At 47.1% G+C, this 22,338-nt stretch overlaps 1 protein-coding gene and 1 long non-coding RNA gene across 5 annotated transcripts in view; one reads left to right on the top strand and one right to left on the bottom strand.

Moving 5' to 3' along the window:
* Positions 1-241: 241 nt before the first annotated feature.
* Positions 242-22,338, bottom strand: part of DNAJB6 (DnaJ heat shock protein family (Hsp40) member B6) — a 57,179-nt gene continuing 35,082 nt past the window's right edge. For 2 of the 4 annotated variants that reach the window (XM_084786973.1, XM_084786974.1), the window contains exon 9: positions 4,834-5,374. In XM_084786973.1, coding sequence (XP_084643099.1) covers positions 4,983-5,374 — 392 coding nt within the window. In that variant the 3' untranslated portion in view covers positions 4,834-4,982. Of the gene's footprint in view, positions 1,577-4,833; positions 5,375-22,338 lie in introns of those variants that run through there. The other 2 variants (XM_084786975.1, XM_084786977.1) reach the window with 2 other exon arrangements.
* LOC311600378 lies at positions 16,552-22,279 on the top strand. The gene is made up of 2 exons (XR_014780228.1): positions 16,552-19,353; positions 19,962-22,279. It is a non-coding gene; the product is annotated as an uncharacterized lncRNA (long non-coding RNA).

Genomic DNA, 22,338 nt, shown 5'->3' with positions numbered 1-22,338 from the left:
GTATTTGTCACCAAGTCTGGCCACCTAACTTGGGCTCCCAGAACTCACATAGTGGAAAGACAACTCCCACAGCCGTCCTGACTTCTTTACACATGGACCATAGAATACCCTTGCACATGCACACAAACACCCACAATAAATGTATTAAAACCGTAATTAAAAAAAAAAAACAAGACCTGCTTTTATTTTCCTTAGTAACAGTGCAACTTACAGGCAGGGAATGACCACAAGAGAGCTGGACTCGGTGACGTTTACATTTTATTTACGTCAGTAGCACTAAAATACATCACGTCTTGAGGGTCACATTTCCACAACACACATTAAATACCAATCCACACTCCATGGTAACTGCCCACACCTCTTCCCACCAAAGCCAAGCAAACACAGCAAACACTTCGTGGTCTCACCCTCAAACCTCAGGTGACCCTGTGCCAGCTCCCACCTACGGCAGTGCCCATGACTCACACACTTCTTTCCACACTCCTAGACCCAACTGCTGCCATCGCAAGCCCACCAACACTTTTTATGATGTGCTCACTTCCAAGGGGACAAAGTTTGAGCAACAGATCATCATGGCCAAAAGAAAAGAACATGTCCCCAAGAGGCACGTGCAGCCCAGAGGTGAGAAGGCATCAGAACTCCTTGGTGCTCAGTGCAAACTGCAAGTTAGGTGACAGCATGGCATGACTTGTGACAGGACGATGCTCGTGAAGGGGCCATTATTTGCAATCTAAAGAACTGAGGTCAAGCTTTTGGCTCCAAAGCTGATTATTTTGCACGTGCCACTGTATGCTGTGTGTGTAGTCAGTAGCACTGACCTACGAAAGCTAGAAATGGTACTGCTAAGCAAAACCTTTTGACTAAAAAAAGAACAAATATTTCTAAGAAGAAAAGATGAGATTTTCCAAAAACTAAACTATATTTGGTGTCTAATTTTGACTACCTGAAGATTAAAAAGTTGAACAATAAATATAAGGAAAGACACTCCATCTGAAGTGGCTCCTGATGTGTTGCCAGAGTACCCTGAATCAAAACCAACCTGACATCCACGGCTCAAGGCACAGCTTACGTTACCTGTAAGTTCTGCTGGACTTAAAACTGCACACTGTACAGCCGCCAGGAGACAGTCTATCCCGAACACATGCCACACCCTACTGGACACTATGGACTCCTACAGCTACAAATACCTCAGTGCTGGAGCAGGGCTTGGGCTGCTGCAAAGAACGAGGCAGATCCTTACAATCAAGAGGAAAACGCTATGGATTTAGTACTGAGGAAAAGCAGAGTTACAAGGCTGAGGTTGTGTCACAAGCTTACTCGGGCCACCCGGGATTGTCACCTTTGTCTCCAACACCCCTGATCCTACCGATCCGTGGGCACACGTCCATATCCTGCTAAGCGAAGTGGCCCTGGGCGGCACTGAAAGGATGCCGCTGCCGTGCGCTTGCGCACCATACACGAGAGCGGCTGCTGTGGCTGCCGCCAAGTCCAGCCTAGTGGTTCCCTTTGGTCGACTTCTTCTTCTTCGAGTCCTCTTTCTGCTTCTGCTTCTTCCTCTTGCCACCTTCTTTGAGCCCTAAGGAAACACGGCTTGTGAAACACTGCACACCAGCAACTGCATCCCCATGAGGTGGCTCACTCACACACACTTCCCCGTGTACAAAGAAAGCACCAGAACGTTTACAGTGTCCATCAAAAATGGAAACATGAATACTGTTTGGAATAGCATGCTGAAGACCTTCCATGTTGTGCCCAGAATGTCACCACCACACAGGGAAGTGTGCAACTCACAGCAAGCATCCTGCATTTACCAGCCACAGAACCAGCTCTGTGGAATAGGCTCCATCTCAGTCCTCAGAGGCCCTGCCAAGGCCCTACCTGCAGAATGTACAACCCTGTCACCTGCACAGCCAGGTAGATCAGAGGCCCTCCCTCCACAGCTCCCTTCTGCAATGGACAGCCCATTTTTCTTCCTTGAAAACAAAGTCTCATATTTCCTGTTATTAAAGCCAACAGGTGCATGACCTTACCCACCAAGGCCACAGTCAGATGGACAGAGAGGCACAGCCTCTGGACACAGCCAGAATGAATGAGCCAGAAATCAATGACTGCCTTCAGTCCTGCAGAAGCTCTCAGACCCTGGCCATGGCCACAAGGAGTAGCTGGCATGTGGGCCTAGTGTTGAACAAGAGCCACAAAAGAGATCTCAGAACCCATAAAACATGCCCACAGATACCTCAAAAACTCCGAGGGTGAGAGCCACCAAAATCTCAACACATGAATGAGTTGGGGAGGTGGGGAGGGAGAGCATGCAAGGCAAGCCAGCAGCAGGGTTAGACGTAGGCTCTAGCTCTATGAACTGCAAGCCGTGCTCTGTGAAGAGGGCCACACTCCACAGCACTATGGGCAGGCAGGGCCAAGTTTAGCAGAAAGGGGAAGGATGGAAACGTGGTTTTTTTTTTTCATTCATGACTTTTCCCATGTTGAATAATTTCCGTTTTTAATGGTCATGTATTCTTCACAGTTCACAGACCCACAGTTGTGTGTGGAATCTACAAATTGAAAAATGCTACTAATCCCTTTTCCACCAAAGTGCAGCTTGCCTTCTGCAGAACAAACCTTCAAGGCCACAGAATAGCCCAGAAAAAAGGAGAGCCAACATATACTGGACCCAAGACCTGCGCCCCTTCTTCTCCTCCCCGCCCCTCTTCTCTCTGTCTCTCTCTTCCCTCCCCCTCTCCCTCACCACCACCACCCCCTCACACACACACACCACTAGCACAACTTAGACCAAAGCCACTTAAACCACTACTATTCTGGCTGACTATAGTCAAATCCATGAAACTCCTGGGGGCCTGACAGCCCCATGTGACTTCAATTGCACAGTAAGCCCTTTTCTAGGAAGACACCTCAGTGAGAATTGTGCTCATCTAGGCAGCTCTGGTGCTACCAAGCAATAGACTGCATCTGGCAGCTCCAAGGCTGACAGCCAATGGGAGCTGCAACTGTAATGGTCTGCACCAAATTTCTCTTTGTGTGCTTTTTAAGGATAGCTTGCCCAAGACTTGCAAATCTAACTAAAACTAGTAACAGCCCAACCACCACAGGCTGCACTGGGTGCAGTGTGGAAAGCCTGGCCCAGGACATCTTAGTTCCTCAATGCTGGCCCTCAGAGTATGAGGCAAGGTCTGGGCTCGGTCCCGCTAACCAACAACAGAGCACCATACTTTGCAAAGGCTTCTTTGTTGGCCGGAGGAGGATAGTGGTTTGCAGCAGAGCAAGCGAAGCTGCCCAGAGGTCACAGCTTTGCTGTTGTGGAAATCAGAAGCCACTATGTACGGTAGCTAAGTTTCTAATGTCCCTACCAACGGGTTTTTGTTTTCACTTTGTTAAGCCAATCTCTTGCGTAGCTCAGGAGCCAGCCTAGAGAACCCCACTTTAAAACAGGTCATCATTTCTGAGAGAAAAGGTAAGTGAAGGGTACTTACATGGGTGGTTTTTTTTTTTTCTTCTTGTTGCTTTTTGGTTTTTCCCCCTGTACGAACGCATAGCTCCTTAACTTAAAACAGAAGGACCAAAGAAAGGGACGAAACAGAGGAGGCTCCAGCTACACCCAGAGCCATGCTGCCAGGTGCTCCTGCCTCCACTCAGAGCACACAGGGAGATTACCTTCGGCATAGTTTTCCCTGCCTCTCGTGCCAACCAAGACTTTCTACAGGGATCCACAAGCTCACTAGTTCTCTCCCTCCAACCCCCACCCCGCCCCCTCTCTCTCTCACACACACACACACACACACACACAAACTAGGGGAGGGTGATTTGGTGTTCTTACTACTAAACTCAACTGTCTCCAGATGAGCCTTTTGCTTAACAAGCGTGGCCCCAAACTAAGAGAATGGCCATCTGCCGCAGTCACACTTCTGTCCAGATCCTGTGGGAGGCCCATGTAAACAGGCTCTGCAGGAAAGCCTGTCCTTGTATGCCCTCTAGAAACCGGGAGAGCTTCACAGGCCAGGCTTTATGGCATCTTTGTAAGTCAACAAGAATCGGAGGGAGGGTTCCAAAACCTACAAGCCTGATGATCTGTTCTGGATCTCTCACCAGCCCCTCCCCTGCACCCCAATCCTCTAGGGACCACAGGTACTGAGTCCACTCAAGTTACCCAGAGCTCATGTCCCCGTCACCCATCTGTTTTTGCTGGCACCTCTCCACAGCGAGGTGACTATGCTGGCTACCCAAAATCCCAGGAATCCCTCACCCACGGAGGGCTCTAGACAGTATGTTCTCGCCTGCTAGTAGAACCCTGGAGAACATCTGCTTCATTCGCTAAGGAAGACCAGAGGGGCTTGAGGGCTTGACTTCAACTCAAAGTTCTGAGAAGCAAAGGTATAGACCTTTGCCCTGTTTCCTACTTGGAGCACTTTGCAACACAATGTGACATGGACCACCAAACCACATCTCCATAGGTAGCCAGACAGAGAAAGCTCTATGTACACACTGACCACCAAGAATGTTCTATGGGGACTATGAAGATGTCCATGCTGCTGGCTGAGGCTAGAGCTGGGCGGTGAAGAGTCCCATCAGGAGCACAGAGGGAGGAGGCCCTGTCACCTGTGGCTCACACGAGAACTTTACTAGGAACCTAGCTGGATCTTTTGTCTGAGAGTGAAGCTAATATAAGTGTGTAAGTGGCTGGGGCAAGTCAGGGGAAGGAACAGATCTCAAGCTCTAGGATCAAAGTTGTGAAAAGGAAGCCATTACGGACAGAAGCAGCACCTAGCAATTCCTTAGCAGTCAACCTAACCCAGACAACATACTCCGTACACATCAGAATCCTGGAACCCCGTTTTAATCATGGGGTTGACTTTGAGCCACACAGCTAGACAGTACATAGAGCAGCTGTGGAAGGTGAGCTGGGCACAGGTATCCTCTCTGCCCCTTCTCGGCAGGCCTGGCACCTACCCCCAGCTCCCCATGCCCACTCAGGTTAGAATGCAGCAACATAGGCCTGGCTTTTGTTCTCGCTGTCCTGGATGTGGGGGCAAACCACTTTGGGGGTGCGCCACACCAGCCCCCTTCTGCACACCTGCTGAGGTCATGGGGGCATCCCAGTTGCCAGGAACCCGCTGCCTGTCCTGCTCTTCATCTTCCCAGCTGCTTTTAGACACAAGTAGTTTGGCTGTCGGGGCAGGCCTGGTTAGCTTCTGTGGGCGGGTGCTGACAGAAGGGGTCGGAGTCGGGGCTGAAGTTGGGGTCTGGGGCCGGGCCTGGGAAGGGGGCCGAACTGTTGCTGGGGATGGGCCAGGGGCCAGAGCTGGTGTGTGTTGGCCTCTCCGCTGGCATTCTTCTGCAAGGGCGTTCTCGTCAGCCACACCTGAAAGCATAGCACACCAGGGAAAGCTGTAAGCCTGGACCCTCCCTTGGGAGCAAAAGGCATCACATGCCTTCTTTCCCAAAAGCTGGCTCCATCTCTAGAGCCACCATACATTTATAAAAGTAGACACTATCTGGTCCCTCCACTGTGCTGCCGGGCCTGAACATTCTCTGCCCAGAGGAGAACAGAAAGCAATGCCAGAGAAATCAACTGTCTACTGCAATTCCATAATCCAAATTCTCAGCAAACAAGGCACAAAGCCTGGTGGATACCGTTGATTCTTGGCAACTCAACAATTCGGCCCTGCACAGACGCACCAGCCCCAGGCCCGGCATGTTCAAAGGGCAGCATCAAGGAGGCACCAGTCACCTCTGCACAAGCATGAAGTGGCACAGAGGGCTGCAAAAGCCTCAGGCAGGCACTCTGCCCATCATGCCTGCAGGGCGGAGCCAGGCCCCAGGCAATCTCCCAGAAGGCTCCCAGCCAGGTCTGCAGCACAGCTCACGACACCCCCTCATTATCACACAGAAGGCTGTTATCTTTAGCCAAACAGAAAAAAAAAAGGCGCTGAGGGTTTTATAACCTAGATGGATACTGAAAATAAAACAAGAAAGCAGCAATTAAGGATTAACTTAGGTTCCCTGGAACTTTGAGTAACAGCACTGTTAAATTAAATAATTTATACCAACCATAAAACTGAAGGCAGTGATTCTCCATTCTCAACACCCAGCTTGCCGAGAGGATAAACTGCTCATCTCCCAAGCAGCTACCCTGCAACCACCCATTGCAACCTGTGCATCAACAGGAGGAGAGCGAGAGCGGCCTTCCTGTGGTAGTCACCCACATGCAGGTTCTCCTTTCGTTCCTGGGAGGCACTCAGGGAAATATGGTAAGTATTTTAGACCAGCCCTCATCTGGACATCTCCCATGGACCCAGGCGCTGCTATAGCCAGTTCTGTGGAGAAGTCTAGTAGGTAACAGGAGGACTTGTCCACCTTCCTACTGTGTGAAGACGCAGTCCCACACAGAATGGAACACATTTTTGAAGACTCCTTTTTAAAGGTTTTTTAACACAGGGTTTCTCTGTTTAATAGCCTTGGCTGTCCTAGATCAGGCCAGCCTTGAACTCACAGAGATCCACCCGCCTCTGCCTTCCAAGTGCTCAGCTTCTGAGGGCTCTTAAAACTGGTGATACAGCTAGGTGGGCAGAGGCAGGCAGATCTGAGTTCAAGGCCAGCCTGGTCTAAAAGGTGAGTTCCAGGACAGCTACAGAGAGAAATCCTGTCTCAAAACCAACAAACAACTGGGATAATGTATCATGCCTGGGGCTGCAGGGCCATCCAGTCACAAGGTCCATTAAACACCAAGTACAGAGCATTGAGCTTGCAAGCTTCAACACGGTACCTGGCTATTTTCTGGCATTCAGTGAAGAGGTCTTACACGTTCCATTTTGCATCCATTTAACTAATCATGCACAAGATAAGCCAGCAGCTACAGCCTGTGCAGAGATGTACAATGTGAGGGCAAAATGTGGCATGGGCAAGCTTGCAAGTTCATAGACGACTCTGCAAACACCAAATATATCTGAATAAGACCATAATCTGAAGCTGGGCATGGTGGCACATGCCTTTAATCCCAGCACTTGGGAGGCAGAGGCAGGTGGATCGCTGTGAGTTTGAGGCCAGCCTGGTCTACAAAGTGAGTTCAGGATAGCCAAAAGCTACACAGAGAAACCCTGTCTCAAAAAACAACAAAAAATTATCAATAAATAAAAAATAAAAAAAGACCATGACCTGAGATCTGGAGGCCATCAGAATGGGAAACTACCATGCACCCCATCTTAAGGCACCATGTTGAAACACAGCATTTAAAGAGTGTGCTGGGGAAAGGCACAATTAAGGACCAGGGGGCAGCACCACCCCATGGGGCTTCTGAAATAAATGCCCAACCCATGATGGTCAGCAAACAGAACACATATCCTGACTACTCAGCAGACATATGGTGACAGGGGGAAGCATCTGAATGACATTAATGATGGCGTGTGGGAAGATACGTGAATGATCTGCTGGTCCCTTGGGGTATTGCCAACTATCTAGGGTACCCCACAGGTGGCCAGTCACCCTAACACTATGGAGTGACTGACCACATGAAGGAAGCCCAGACAGACTCCATGCCAGACAATTCTCTCCTGAGCAGAGAACCATGCCTATTAAATTCATTCTAGGCACAGTAGTGCCTTCCTGTAACGTAAACACTGAGGAGACTGAGGTAGAGTGATTGTGCACTGGAGGTCGGTCTAGACTACCTTATTGAAAAAGGCAGGGTGGTGATGGTACCCAGCTTCAATCCCAGCACTCCAATTAAAGGGAGGCAGAGACAGGAGGATCTCTCTGTGGTTTCCAGAACAGCCATGACTGCACCGGGAAACCATGTCTTGAAAACCAAAACCAAACACACCAGGTGTGGTGGTGCACTTTAATCCCAGTACTCGGGAGGCAGAAGCAGAGGCAGAGGCAGGTGGATCTCTGCGAGTTCGAGGCCAGCTTGGTCTACAAAGCAAGGACAGCCAAGGCTACATAGAGAAACTGTCTTGAAAAAGCAAAAAAAATCAAACAACAAAAGCAATTCAAGGCTAGCCTGGGTCTACATAGTTTGAGGTATATACAGCAACACCCCATATTTAATTAAAGAAAGGAGAAAGGAATGGTTGATCATGTTTGTCAGAGTGTAAACTTGTGAAGGAAATCACTTTTTTTCTTGTGTGATGTCACACACACAACAGTTACCAAAACTTTAGTGGGGGGGGAGGGGCATTGGAGGGGTCCCCAGCCTCAGGACAGCAAGCAGCCTCTTGCTCGTCTCACTCAGTGCACTTACCTCAGTGCCAGGACAGGTATCCTCAGGTCTGCCCAGAGCTAGGCTCTTATCCAGCCACAAGGGGAGACAAGGGGCTCCCCACGTTCTGCTTAAGAAGCACCCTTCCCAACAGTCCTGCTGGATCTGCAGCTTCCACCTAGATGCACCCCACAAGGTCCAACCCCCAAGAGGAAAAAGCAAATGTCCTAGTAGAGGTTTACAGGCCTTGGCCCTCAGTAGAGCAGTCTTACAAGCTCACCACCCATGTTGGACAATTCCCCACACTCTGACTTTCAGAGCTTGACTGGCACACCCAGAGCAGAAAACCAGTCTCTCTGGGAGGACGGCAGGCTTCTTGCTGCAGGTTCTCTGCGCTTTCACACGCTACATTCCTCAGCCTGGGAATACAGGGCATAGCTGCTCTTAGAGCACCTTCTAAGAGCTGTGCTTACCTGTTGAGGAATCGAACTAAACATGCAGAGAGTAAACTGAGTGGCTCTTTCGTATCGTAGGACTGGCAAAAGGCAAGATAGCTCAGAGGGTAAAGATGCTTTGCAGCCAAACCAAGCCTGATAGCCTGAACCTGATCCCCAGGATCCCTCCAGGTGGAAGGGAAGAAACAATTCTCAAGTTGTCCTCTGAACTGCACTTGCACAATGTACACACACACACACACACAGAGACTCAAAAGTATATGTAATTTTAGAAAGAAATAAGCGCTTTAAAAGGGGGGGGGGCTGGAGAGATGGCTCAGCGGTTAAGAGCACCATCTGCTCTTTCCGAGGTCCTGAGTTCAATTCCCAGCAACCACATGGTGGCTCATGACCATCTATAATGAGATCTGATGCCTTCTTCTGACCTGCAGGTATACATGGAGGCAGAGCACTGTATAATAATAAAAAATAAATAAATCTTAAAAAAAAAAAAAGACTAGCAGAAAGCTGAGCAGAAGTACTATGACACTGCCTCACAATTATTCCAGAATTTGGTGATCATTCTCATGACAGGAGGCCAGTAAGCCAGGATTCAAAGCACATCTGGTTTTGTGCTGGGGGACCAGGGGTGGGAGGCCAATACTTCCTGGTAGCCTATGGCAGCCATCCACAAACCCTCTCATGGTTGCCACCTTCCTGTTCAAGTGTCCTCCAGCTTACAGGGTTTTCCTGAAAATCTCCAATCTGAATCTCCCGGCCCTGGCCCAGCACTGGAGAGCATGGGGCCATGGGCAACAGGGTACCATAAACTGCCTCGGAAGTTAGGCTATTTCTCTCCCTCAGGCATCCTCACTAGGCACTTCCTAGAAGGGACTGCTCCCCATTTATTTGTCCAAGCACTCCTTCCAGCCTGCTGTCCTCACAATACACGAGGTAGTGGCTCTCAGCCAACACCCCAAAAACAATGACCAGGCTGCTGGGAAGCTTATCCACTTAGCAACTGCTGCCTCTTAAGGCTGTGTTGTGGGAGCCAGAGCAGTCACAGCATGACCACTGGTATCTGGGACATTTCCAAGCCTGATTCCCATGTGAAAGGAAGAAGCTGGGTTCGGCTACTGACCACACAGCCTGGATCCAGCCCCAATACAGATGGCCCTGTGGACCAAGCCGCAACAGTGAATCCCAACACAAAAGGCAGCAAGTCCAAGGCTCTCACAGTACAGCACACCAATTTCTCAAGTGCCACGCTGTGACTTTCACACTGTACCCCAGGGGGTGCCCCTATCTTGCTTCACAACCTCCTGAACCCTCTGGTCTTTATTTTCATGGCTGCCTATGAACAGGAGTACAGGTACTTTGTGGGCCCAGGAGCATGGCCAGTCTGACAACAGTCCATGAAACTGCTTTCTACATGGGATGGTATCTTATCTGTCCAGTTATAGTGGGAACTCACAAAGGTACAGATAACCATCACACCACCACCTTCAAAATGATGGCAAGCACCTAGACTCAAATACCTTCATCCTTATGCCTTAAGGTAGAGATGCCTTACAAACTTTGAGAGGTTGGCAGCTAAGTGAGGACCGTCTTCATATCTTGGCCTAAAGCATATCACTCCCAATTTACAGTGGGCTGATTCTTCCCAACCACAGCCTTCACAGTAGACTCCAACAGAGATGGACAGACAGATGGACAAGCGCGCGCACGCGCACACACACACACACACACACACACACACTCCCAGCACACACTGCTGCCTTATCATGGAGCAGACAGCCAGACGTCACAGAACCCACAAAGGACTTCATTCCCTGTCCCCCTCAGCACCCTCACATGACAAAATGCAGAGTGGCTGTATGACCTGGCCATGCTGTTGGAGGGCTTCCTTCTGAAAGTAAAATCACATGTGGCATTGCCACCCCCTTGAGTTATCCCTCAACACCCCATCAGGCCTGCAGTAACAGGCAGGGCTAGCCCATAGCACAGAGGGTAGGGCTCAGAGCTCATCTACATGGTCCTCAAAGCACACCCTGCCCTGGCCAGTGGCTGGAAGACCAAATATTGAAAAGCAGAGCCGGGGCTGGAGTAGCAGCTCTAGGAGAGGGTGCACATTCAGCAATGTGAGATGGTGGGTTCCATGCCCGGGACCCAAAACATGATTTAAAAAGGATAATGGCACCACAAACCAGCAGCTTTCAATCCCATGGGTCTTTCACAAGGGTCAGTATCAGAGATCCTGAATATCTCATATTTACATTACAATTCATAATAGCAAAATACAGTTATAAAGTAGTGACAAAAAATGTTATTTTGCTGGGCCTTATGACATGAGGGACTATATTAAAGGGGCGTTGGACATCAGGACGGTTGAGAACTACTGCCATAAACTCTAACAGCAGATATCCTCCATGCTTGCATCTCAGAAATGAAGGTATAGTCCCAGCCCTCACTATGGCTTGCTGTGTCTCTCCCAGAGACCCATGTGCCAGGAGCCTAGTGAGGCAGGCAGAATGCTCCAGAACACAATGAATATCTGCAGTCTGTGTGATTAGATAGCATTCACACTTAAAGATTGCTCTGTTCCCTTATCAGATATGGATTATACAAGCTTAACTTGCCAATTTAACAGATCAGACTGGAATGAGGACAGTAAGCCCAGGATCACAGAGTCCAACTATCAAGTAAAGCCCACACTCCCACGCTGACAGGAAAGCACAGGTGCAAGCAGCTCACGTATGTAACAAGAAAGTGCACTGACAGAACCCATCATAGCCCTAAGGAAAGACAGAGTTGTGACTCCACAAACAGCAGTTTAACCTAGATTTCCGGTTCCTAAAGATCCACAGGATCACCTGGCTGCAAGGTGGCTGGGCCCCAGGCAATCTGCCCAAACCTGCACGGCTTGACTGAAGCCAATGTCAACAGCCACCAGTTTCCAGAAAGAACCTGCCCTTCAGGTGCCTCACTTCACCTCACCACACTCCCTTAGCCAAGGCAATCTGGCCCTGAAGCCTTCCTCCACACTTTCCACCCCAGTTCCATCCCAGAGAACCCAGCAGCAGATAGACACAAGTCAGTGTGTGCAAGCAAAGGAGTAAATGACTTCAGAAGGCCTGAAAGCACACAAGGCCCGATCCAAAGGGCCAGCTGGATCTTCTCATCAGGAGCTCCTGATAGTCCTGCCTTGCAAAAGATATAAAAGGTCCAGGAGAAAGTGCCCTTGATGTGACACAGTAGAATCAACACTGAGTCAACTGCCATAATGGAAGACAAGCCGGGCTGGGCCCGCAGCCAGCATGTCTAGGAGCATGACCACTGCCAGCTCTAACGCGTACGTCCAGGAGAAAACATGTGGGTCTGAGGGCACTCTAAATCTCAGTGGGAACACCAGGGCTCGCTACACTTATCTCACACACAAAACCACCTGCACTGAAATGTCAATAATGTGCTTTACCTTTAAGATTTACAGTGCAGGGTCAACAAGAAAACTCAAAACAAGGGTGCTCGCAGCAAAGCATGATGATCTGAGTTTCATGGAAGCTACCAACTCTTTATTTATTTATCTATTGTATATGAATGCTCTGCCTGCATGTACACCTGCATGCCAGAAGAGGGTATCAGATCACATTATAGATGGTTGTGAGCCACCATATAGTTGCTGGGAATTGAACTCAGGACCTCTAGAACAAAAGCCAGTGCTCTCAACTGCTAAGTCATCTCTCCAGCCCAAAGCAACTGACTCTTAAATGCTGTCCTCTGTCTTCCATATGTGTGATAGAACACACATGCACACAAGCAAGTGTAATTTAATGAAAGATGTACAAAGCCATTTCTGGAAGGTTCAGAAGTGTGCATTTTCTATGCCTTAGAACAGATATGCCAGATCCTCCTGGCAATCCTCCAAAACTAGGGAAACCACCTGTGATTCAGGAGCACAGCCTTCCTGCACACTATGTTACCAGGCAGGGAAGGAAGTCGGCTACAGACCTGGGCCCTGCTCCCATCACAGCACTCTCTGTAGTAACTCTCAGGTACACAGGAACAAAGATCTTTAAGATGATGGCTCACCATCTCACCCAGAGCCACTTGCGCCTTCCTGAGCACAGCCTAGCGAGTGCTGTCTGCCACTGTCTTCTTGTATCTGTATGACACCTATGACCACGCTAGCCACTGCATCATCGTTCTTTTTTGAACGGTCACCACGGTAACAGTGTTGGTTTAGCAATATGTAGCCTGAGTGTGATGAGCATTAGGTATAGAAAAACCGGCACAGGGACGAGAATAGAGTCTTTCAGGGGTTAGGAGCAATGGCTGCTCTTCCAGAGAGGCCAGGCTAGATTCCTAGCAGCCACAACTGCCCCGTTCTGACTTTTGGGCACCAGGCACGTATATGGTACATGCAGCCAAAACGCCCATACACAACAAACATAACCCATTCTTAAAATCTGGCACAGCCGGGTGGTTGTGGCACACACCTTTAATCCCAGCACCTGCAAAGCAGAGGCAGGCAGATCTCTGAGTTCAAGGCCAGCCTGATCTACAGAGTTCCAGGACAGCTAAAGGAGAAATCATGTCTTTAAAAAAAAAAAAAAAAAGCAAAACAAAACCGCACAATTTCTGTTAGCTAATTATTGAAGCTTTTTTTTTTTCATTTTATTTAGAATTGAGGGGAGGGTCTGAAACTCTCTGTATAGACCAAGCTGGCTTTGAACTCAAGAGACCTCCCTCTAACTAGAATTAAAGGTTTGTACCATCACACTACCTACCCACTAACTCAATTTTTTTTCTTTTTGTTTTTCCAGATAGTTTCTCTGTGTGACCTGGCTGTTATAGCTAGAACTCACTCTGTAGTGCAGGCTGGCTTCAAATAGAGATCTGACTGCCTCTGCCTGGGATTAAAGGTGTCAGGTTGTTTTGATGCTGGGGATCCAAGCCAAGGCCTAATGCAAATCAAGCACTGAGCCGCATCCCAGATCAAATTTATAAAACTATTCAAATTATTCCAGTACAGATATGAGAGCTCAGGTTTCTTTTCTACTTGGGGAACTAAACATACCATAAAATATCCTGCCTTGGGACAAGTTAAATACATTTTTAAAATAAACCCACAATCTGCCAGTGTCCTGAACCAAGACTCTGACTGAGGTCACCCAGAAGCTGTAACAGAAATAAATATTTGGCAGCTGTCACAAGTGTGGTCCGACTTCAGATGCCACCAAGTCCAGCTCAATATGAGTGCATTCCTGCTGACTTCACATAGCACCCTCCCCAAGTACACACTCAAGTCAGTAATGCCACCCTATCCCAAGATTGCACTGCATCACCTGCTGGCCCACAAGATGCAGTCACAGAGTTGGTGTCAAACATGTGCCAGGCCCTGGAACATGGGGTTCTTGTTCTTTTTTAAGATTTATTTTATGTATATGAGTGCTCTTATCTGCATGCATGCCTGCAGGCCAGAAAAGGGCAACAGATCGTATTGTAGATGGTTGTGAGCCACCATGTGGTTGTCATGAATTGAACTAAAGACCTCTGGAAGAGCAAACAGTGCTTTTAACTGCTTAACTCTTCTCCAGCACCCAGAGTTCTTGTTCAACTCAGTGCTGAGTAGATTCAAGCAAGGGTGGCAAGAGTTATTTGCTGTCGGTCTCCAATGAACACACACAGAATGAGGAGCAGCTCTGAGGACACACACGAGGAGAAAACAAAGTATGCAGCAGACAGAAGGGGAAAACCAAGTGAGGCCTATGTATACCAGAATAAAGGAGAGTTGGAGGGAGGGAAGGAGGGAGGAACAACAGGGTCATCTTGAGGACTGCCATAATCTAACCCTGACTAAAATGAATGGAGAAGAGTTAGGGAACACAAGGAGGCAGAGAAGCCAACAGATCCCTAAAGCAATGACTTCAAACAGGACAGTAACTAATTTCTAACTCAGGCTAAACAAGTACCCTGCCACTGAGTCACATCCTCAGCCTATGAGGAATCTTTAAGGGTCCTAGGGTACTAGATAGGAGATACACAGACCAATTTTGAAAGTGCCCGATGAGCTGGGTGTGATGATAAACACCTGTTTATCTCAGCACTCAGGATGCTAAGGCAGGAGCTCTGTGAGTATGAAGCTAGCCTAGGCTACAAGGTGGGTTCTAGGATGGAGACTCTGCCTCTATGAAGAGCACCACAATTGATGAAGAGGTGCCCAGCTTCTGCTGAGAACTGAGTGTCACAAGCACCCAGAAGTCCCCTGAGTCACCATGGACAAAGAACCAAATGACTTCCAGCAGTCCCAATGGAGTTGGCATCCCTTAAATGGAAGAGGATCTTATCAGTTCCATGAGATGTTGTCCCCTTATGGGGCACAAACCATGATATTCATACCCATCAAAAGCCAGGATGGCCATAACCAAACAGTTATCAGGCCAGCGGGGCTGGGACTTAATGGGCATCTTAAAAACACCAGCTGTTCCCATGACTGAGGCCAAATGTTGTTAGTTACAAGAAAGTGCTGCTTAGCAACTCCCCACACCCCACAGCTGTGGCCATTCCTGAATGCCTCTTGTAGCACCTTCTAGGACCAAAGCCAGACCTTGTGGGGAACACATGCAAGGCAGCTCCCTGCACCCAGGCAGTGAGCCAGACTTCACTGCCCTCTGTCACATGCTCACCAGTAAAAGGGAAATAAACAGGACATAAACCAGATGCCACGTACTAAATTCTTTATTTTAAGGCTCATTTTGGAGCTGGACAAAGGGCTCAGCACCTAAAAGTCTGCTCCTAAAAAACAAAATTATGCTGGGTGGTGGTGGCACACACCTTTGATCGTAGCACTCAGGAGGTAGAAGCAGTCAGATGAGTTCAAGTCTAGCCTCACAACCAAAAACACAGGAGTTCCAGGACCAAGGGTGAACCACAACCTGTCGGGTTTGCTTTAATTTTTCGAGGCAGGGTTTTCTCTGTGTAGCTGTCCTAATTTGTAGACCAGGCTGGCCTTGAACTCAAGAGATCCACCTGCCTCTGCCTCCCAGAGCACTGAGATTACAGGTGTGCCACCACACACAGCTGTGATCTAAAATCTGAATTCACTACTTGTTTGTAATCAGCTTGTTGTGTCTGTCTGATCTTTTAACTGTATTTGTCTGTCTAACAAGGGCTATGCTCTCTATTGAACATCAGAGAAAACAGCATTCTTAGAGATTTAAGCTTCACAAGGGAAGGTTACACTACTGCTCCCAATGACTAAGAACCACATACTTCACTGTGTAATAGTGATTCTAAATTCTGACTATAGCTCCATCTCCTCTTGAATGAGGGCATGTAGTATGTTCTCCTTTATGGCCCAGAAACCTAGGATAAGGCCTACAGCCACCCCTACCTGAGCCTGCTGCGTTGCCAGCTTCCTGATAGAATTATTCACTTATAAAGCAAGTAGCACCGACACTAATGACAAGAAAATAACAGAACACAGAGCTAAAGTGAATCTTGTGAAAGGCAAGACACAGAAAAGCCAGCTCCTGAGTCATGCCCTGTCCTCCTAGAACACACATTCATTCACTGTACAAGGCTAGAACCAGTAAGTCTGCAGGTTGGCACCTCTAAGAGTGTAGAGTCTCCTCCTGCTGTTCCCGACAAGAGTAGGGTGGCAGAAGCAGGAAGCAGCCCTCAGCCAGAAAGAACAACTTGGGCTGTGGATGCCTTCCTCCATTTATGTCCCCACCACAGAATGCCAACCACCACAGGTGCAGGTTTTCTCATCTCAAAGCAATCATAATCAAGACAATCCTCTAGATATGACTAGACAACTATCTCCCAGCTCATTCTAGGCTCTGGATCAGAGAGCAAGGGGGGGGGGGGGAGAGACACTGCCCTTTAGTACAAAAAGTCCTAGAGATAATGGATATATTTCAGGATCTATTTCCCCAAAACTGGTTTTTCAAGACAAGAAATTTCTGTGTACCCATGGCTATCTGGAACAGGCTTTGTAGACCACCAGGCTGGCCTCTAACAGATTGGCCTGCGCCTTCCTCTGCCTCCCAAGCGCAGGGATTAAAGGCCTGTGTCACCACCTCCAACTTTTTGTTAACTAATCTTTCTAAAACCAGCCCATCACAGAACATAATGCTGACATAGGCTGGGGAGATGGCTCCAGCCCCCACAGCAATGTTCCCCTTACCACCTATGATTCCAAGGAATGAGACACCTTCTTTCAGCCTCCAAGGGAACCTGCACTCATGTGCAGACGGAATCAAAATCAAATCCTGGAGCTGAAGAGAAAGAGCAGCAGCTGAAGAATTTGCTCTTCTCTAGGACCCAGATTCTATTCCCGGATCCACACAGCAATTTACATCTGTAAGTCCTCTGATTCCCAATGGTACTAGACATACCTAGTACAGACATACATGCGACAGACATACATGTAGGCAAAACAACCATACACAAATTTGTTTGTTTAATTATCTTTATTTTATGTGCATTGGTGTTTTGCCTGCATTGTGTTTATGTGAAGAGTGTCCATCTTGGGGTTACAGACAATTATGAGCTGCCATGAGGGTGCTGGGATTTGAACCCCAGTCCTCTGGAAGAGCTCTCAATGTCCTTAACCATCTCTCTAGCCCACACAAGTTTATTTTAGACCCACTGTCACTCTATGACATGAATAACATTACTTTTACAATTATATGTAAAAATGTACATTTTTAAATTGAGAATGGGGGCTAGAGGGACAGCTCAACAGTCAAAAGCATTAGCCAGTCTTCCAGAGGACCAGAATGGAATTCTTAGCATCCATGGTCACTCACAGCTGTAATTTTAATTCCAGGGGATCGAATTCCCTCTTCTGGCCTCCTCAGGCACTGAATATTTATGGTACAGAAGCATACATGCAGACAACACTCGCATATAGCATTAAGATAAAAATCAACAATGACTAGAGGCAGTGGCAAGGCAGGCTCTGTGGTTGAACAGCTGTCAGGCTTATAGAAGGCACTGGATTCTGCCCCAGCACTGAAAACAGTCTAAAACAAACAAATTATAAACAAAACAAAACAAAATCCTGAAACTTGTTATGCCAGGAGTTCACATCTGGAGATTTGTTGAGCCTTACTTAACCTGAAAACCACCTTGAGAGTCACAGGCACCACACCTCCAAAAGTCTTAAAATGGTCAGGAAAAATGGCCTCATTTAATTCCAGTGTTCAGAAGGCTGAGACACAAAGATCTATCCGTTCTAGGGAAGCCTGGTATACACAGCAGGAAGGATTCTGTATGTGACGAGTGCTGCTGGAGAGAATGCTTACTCTTCCACTAAGACCTGGGTTCAAATGTCAGCGGTTTATTCCCACCACCCACATATGCAAGGAAAACATTCATAAACAAAAAAGTAACTTTAAAAAAGTGACAGGAAGGCAACCTACAAATGTTTAAAGTGAGCTGCCCTTCCAGATTGAACTTACTATAAGGCAGTTTTAGGTGCCCTAAAAAACAATCTGGCCGAGCAAGATGGCTCAATAGGTGAAGGTTAAATCCCCAGGACTCCTCCACACTGTCCTACTTCCCCCACACTCCACACAGTGAACACAATACAAACTTACAATAAAATGTAATACTTTTAAAGAATAAAAACATGGCACATCTAAAAAATTAACAAATACTATTGGCAACAAGTTTATGAAAGAGCCAGAAAGATGGCTCAACAGTTAAAGGAATTGTCACATCCTGCTACAGAAGTTGAGCCCCTAGGTCCTGCATGGTGGAAAACCCCTACAGGCTGTGTCTCTACGTGTATGCTGCGGCATGTGCACACCCAGAAAGACATGTATGCACACAAAAACAAATAATGTAACTAGAATAGTTGGAAGGCACACCCTTAATCCTAGCACTCTGGAGGCAGAGGCAAGCAGACCTCTGAGGACAGCCAGAACTACACAGAGAGTCAGTCTTAGGAGTAGGGGGATGGGAGGTGGGAGGTAGGGGTGGAGATCATCACTATAAACAATGTGATATTTCCCTCCTAAGATCATGGTCTGACAAGAGTTCAATCCCCAAATCCCACATAATGAAAAGCAGAAATGATTCTTTTATTTTTACATGTGTACCGTGAACGTGGGGAAACAAACACACATAAACACAAATTCAATACTCCTGAGCATTTCTTCCCTGCCCCAAACAAGTTCTCACATTTCAAGAAGCTACCTGGTCAAAGAAACCCAGTTTCAAAACACACCAGACAAAAAGGAGGCCTGGAGTGATGATACACACCTTTAATTCCAGCACTGAGGGGTATGACAGCCTAGTCTACATTACTAAGATCCTGTCTTAGTCGGGCATGGTGGTGCAGGTCTTTAATCCCAGGAGAAGCAGGAAGTTATCTGTGAGGTCTACAAAGCAAGTCCAGGACAGCCAAGGCTACACACATAGAAACCTTGTTGGGGGCACACACATTACCTGTCTTAAAAACAAAACCCAACAAAGAAGGGCTGACAAGTATTGTGTGTAGACCATCCCAGCACTTGGGGGGATGAGGGCAGGAGAACAAAAGACCCTCTCTACCATCACACAACCTAGGAAAAAAAATTCTGGAACAGAGATATTTCTTGATATTTGTTTGTTGATTTGCTTTTTGGTTGTTTTTGGTTTTGTAGACAGGGTTTCTCTGTATAGCCTTGGTTGGTCCGGACTCTCTTTGCAGACCAGGCTGGCCTCGAACTCAGAGATCCGCCTACCTCTACCTCTGCTGGGATTAAAGGCATATGCCACCATGCCCGGGGAGATGCTATTTCTTAAGAGGCCACCTGTTTCATGTTGCTGCTAAGAGGCTCCTCCCACTGTACCCCACACCTTAGAAGTGTAGGTACACAGGCTGAGAACAACTCTGCCATGTGTCCAGACTGATTACCCACTGCCATTGAAGTCTGACAGTTGGTGGCACACGCCTTTAATCCCAGGACTCAGGAGGCAAAGGCAGAGACAGATCTCTGAGTTCGAGGCCAGCCTGGTTTACAAAGTAAGTCCAGGACAGCCAACGCTACACAGAGAAACTCTTGTCTCGAAAAATCAAAACAAAAAAGGATTTGTCCTGAACTTCCTTCCACAGAGCAAGCCACTTAATATTACCTGTTGGTTACATACATGACTCAGCTCTAGATTCAACCCTAGAACATTTTTTGCTTTAGAAAAAGAAAAGAAAAAAGGCCGGGCATAGTGGAGCATGCCTTTAATCCCAGCACTGGGGAGGCAGAGGCAGGTGGGTGCTGTGAGTTCCAGGCCAGCCTGGTCTACAAAGCAAGTCCAGAACAGCCAAGGCTACACAGAGAAGCCCTGGGGGTACAGGGAATGGACAGACATGGAGAATAGCCCTTCACTGCACTGACTGAAACAAGTTAAGGATATAAAAGAAAACGAGTGAGGCAAGGAGAAACTCACAGAACACAGACACCAATGACTGCACCCAGCGGCCAGCTCCTGAGGATGACTGTGCATGACCTCACAAGCTTTCAGTCAAATTTTGTAAGACCTTTCTTAAAAGAGTTCTTTCTTTTCAAGGGGGCCTGTTATTTAGTAAGTCACTGCTGAATAACACCATCACCACACAGCAATTCAAACCCTTCCAAAGTGGCATGCACCCTGGGGATTCAGGGTGTGTGAATGCACAGCCAGCAATGGAGAGCAGGACAAGAACAGCTCGGAAGCCCTGGTCCATGAGCCCTCCTCCACCACCAAGCATCTTTGGGCTCTACCACAGCTTGCATTGTGTGACCACCAGTTCTTCAAACTCCAATATCCCAGGGTCGTCACACATGTGCAAAACTAAAACTGAGGCCAAGTACTGCTGCTCACTCCTTGCGGTCCCCATATCCTCGGCTAACACCAGAGCTTCTGTATCATCCTGTTTCCAGGTACCTATTGATGTGACCAGGCTTTCTAGTCACAAACTATTGATAAGCAAAGCAAAAGGCACTGTCTTCAAATTTGCAGTGTGTCTACATACCCACCTTATCCAAAGGCACAGAAGTCACAGCAAGCTCACTCCTAACACACGTTCAAGTGCTTCGTCCACTGCTGTCTTTAGAACATTCACTTTGAGATAAAACTTTTCTTCCTTTACAAGAGAATTTGCAAAATACCTCTTCCTTATTCTAGGAGTGTTGGGGTCCTTACAGACCCAGGAGAAATGTTACAGCACAAAGAATCTACACACTACTCATTTCTTGAATGATGGGACAGGGACTTAAATGGCAAATTTAGCTTAATATCACATAACTTTTAGATGGGATTGTCATAAAGGTTGGTTTTGCAAACTGAAAGTTGATTTTTACTGGCTCGTTAATCATACCATTGTGTTCCATGCACACTGCCCTGGAAATGATCTTCTGTAAAATATATCCTAAAAACTACAACATAAGCTGGGTGTGGTAGTGCACACGTGTGATACCAGCACTCAGACGGCAGAGGCAGGCGGATCTCTATGAGTTCGAGGCCAGCCTGGTCTACAAAGCCTGAGTCCAGGACAGTCAGAGAAACCCTATCTCAAAAAAAAAACAAAACAAAAAAACAAAAACAAAAACAAGCAAAAAAATTACAACATGAACACTTCTGGACCAATTCCTTTTCCTCACACAAATGTTGTACTAAAATTTGTAGAAACAACACATGTTGGAGCATGCCTATAATCCTAGCACTTGAGGTAAAGGCAGGAAGGTCTAAAGCATTCAAAATTAGACTGACTGCTTAGAAGATTATTTCAAAAATAAAAGGATAAGGGGTTATCAATGGTAAGCTTCCTGTTTAGCATGCATCAAGCCCTGGGTTCAATGCCCAGAGCTGCTCCCACCCCCACTAATCACACTGAATTGTTGCTCATTATTTACAGGTCTTCATTTATCTCTGCACACATTGAAGCCAGGTCTGTATGTAACTTCCACTCAGAAGCCACCTTACATTAGAAGGAAGCACTAATAAAGCCACACTAGAAGCCCAGGCACAAAATCACACAGACACAAGAAGGCTGCAGACCCCACTCATGAAAGAATGCACCAAACACATTCGCATTTATTTTCTTTTTTTTTTTAAGCAAATGACAAAAGACCCAAATTACCAGTTTTTAAACCTAAGCTTAACATTACATATTTAAACAATTGTCAGAATTGACAAAGTTGCCAGCATCCATGCACAACTAGAAAACATCCTTAATTTACACTAAACCAGAAATGTATTACCATTGATGCAGTAATAGCTTTCCTCACTAAATACTGAAAATAAAATGGAAGTGTTTCTGTAGAAGGTTCATCTGGCAATGCTAACTTCACGGCAGGCTGACACTACTCACTCATATTTCAGCACAATGGGAAGCAGATCCATGCTGGTGTTAAAACAATCTTGTCCTAGCACTACTCAAGAGTCACAGGGCTCACCTCAGTTTTGTTTTGTTTAAAGCAAAGTGCATACAGAGATTACAACAATTTTAAAGACAAAAAAAATGGTCCTATTTTGTGGTCCCAACAACAGACTCAATTGTCTATGACAAGTAGGGGCTCCGATGAGCTGTTTTATAAATACTTTAGATTAGGTACAAGTATACAGAAAGTTCGTTTGAAATCTTCAAAAAAAAGTTCCTGTTATTCCTCAAATGGTGCTTGTTATGGTTTAACCTTTCAGTTAAATGCGTGCGTTGAATTACTT

This window comes from Acomys minous (assembly GCF_964271855.1).
Source record: "Acomys minous genome assembly, chromosome: 6".
Taxonomy (NCBI): domain Eukaryota; kingdom Metazoa; phylum Chordata; class Mammalia; order Rodentia; family Muridae; genus Acomys; species Acomys minous.
Note: the sequence above shows the minus strand (reverse complement) of the source record. Positions and strands in the feature narration are given on the sequence as shown.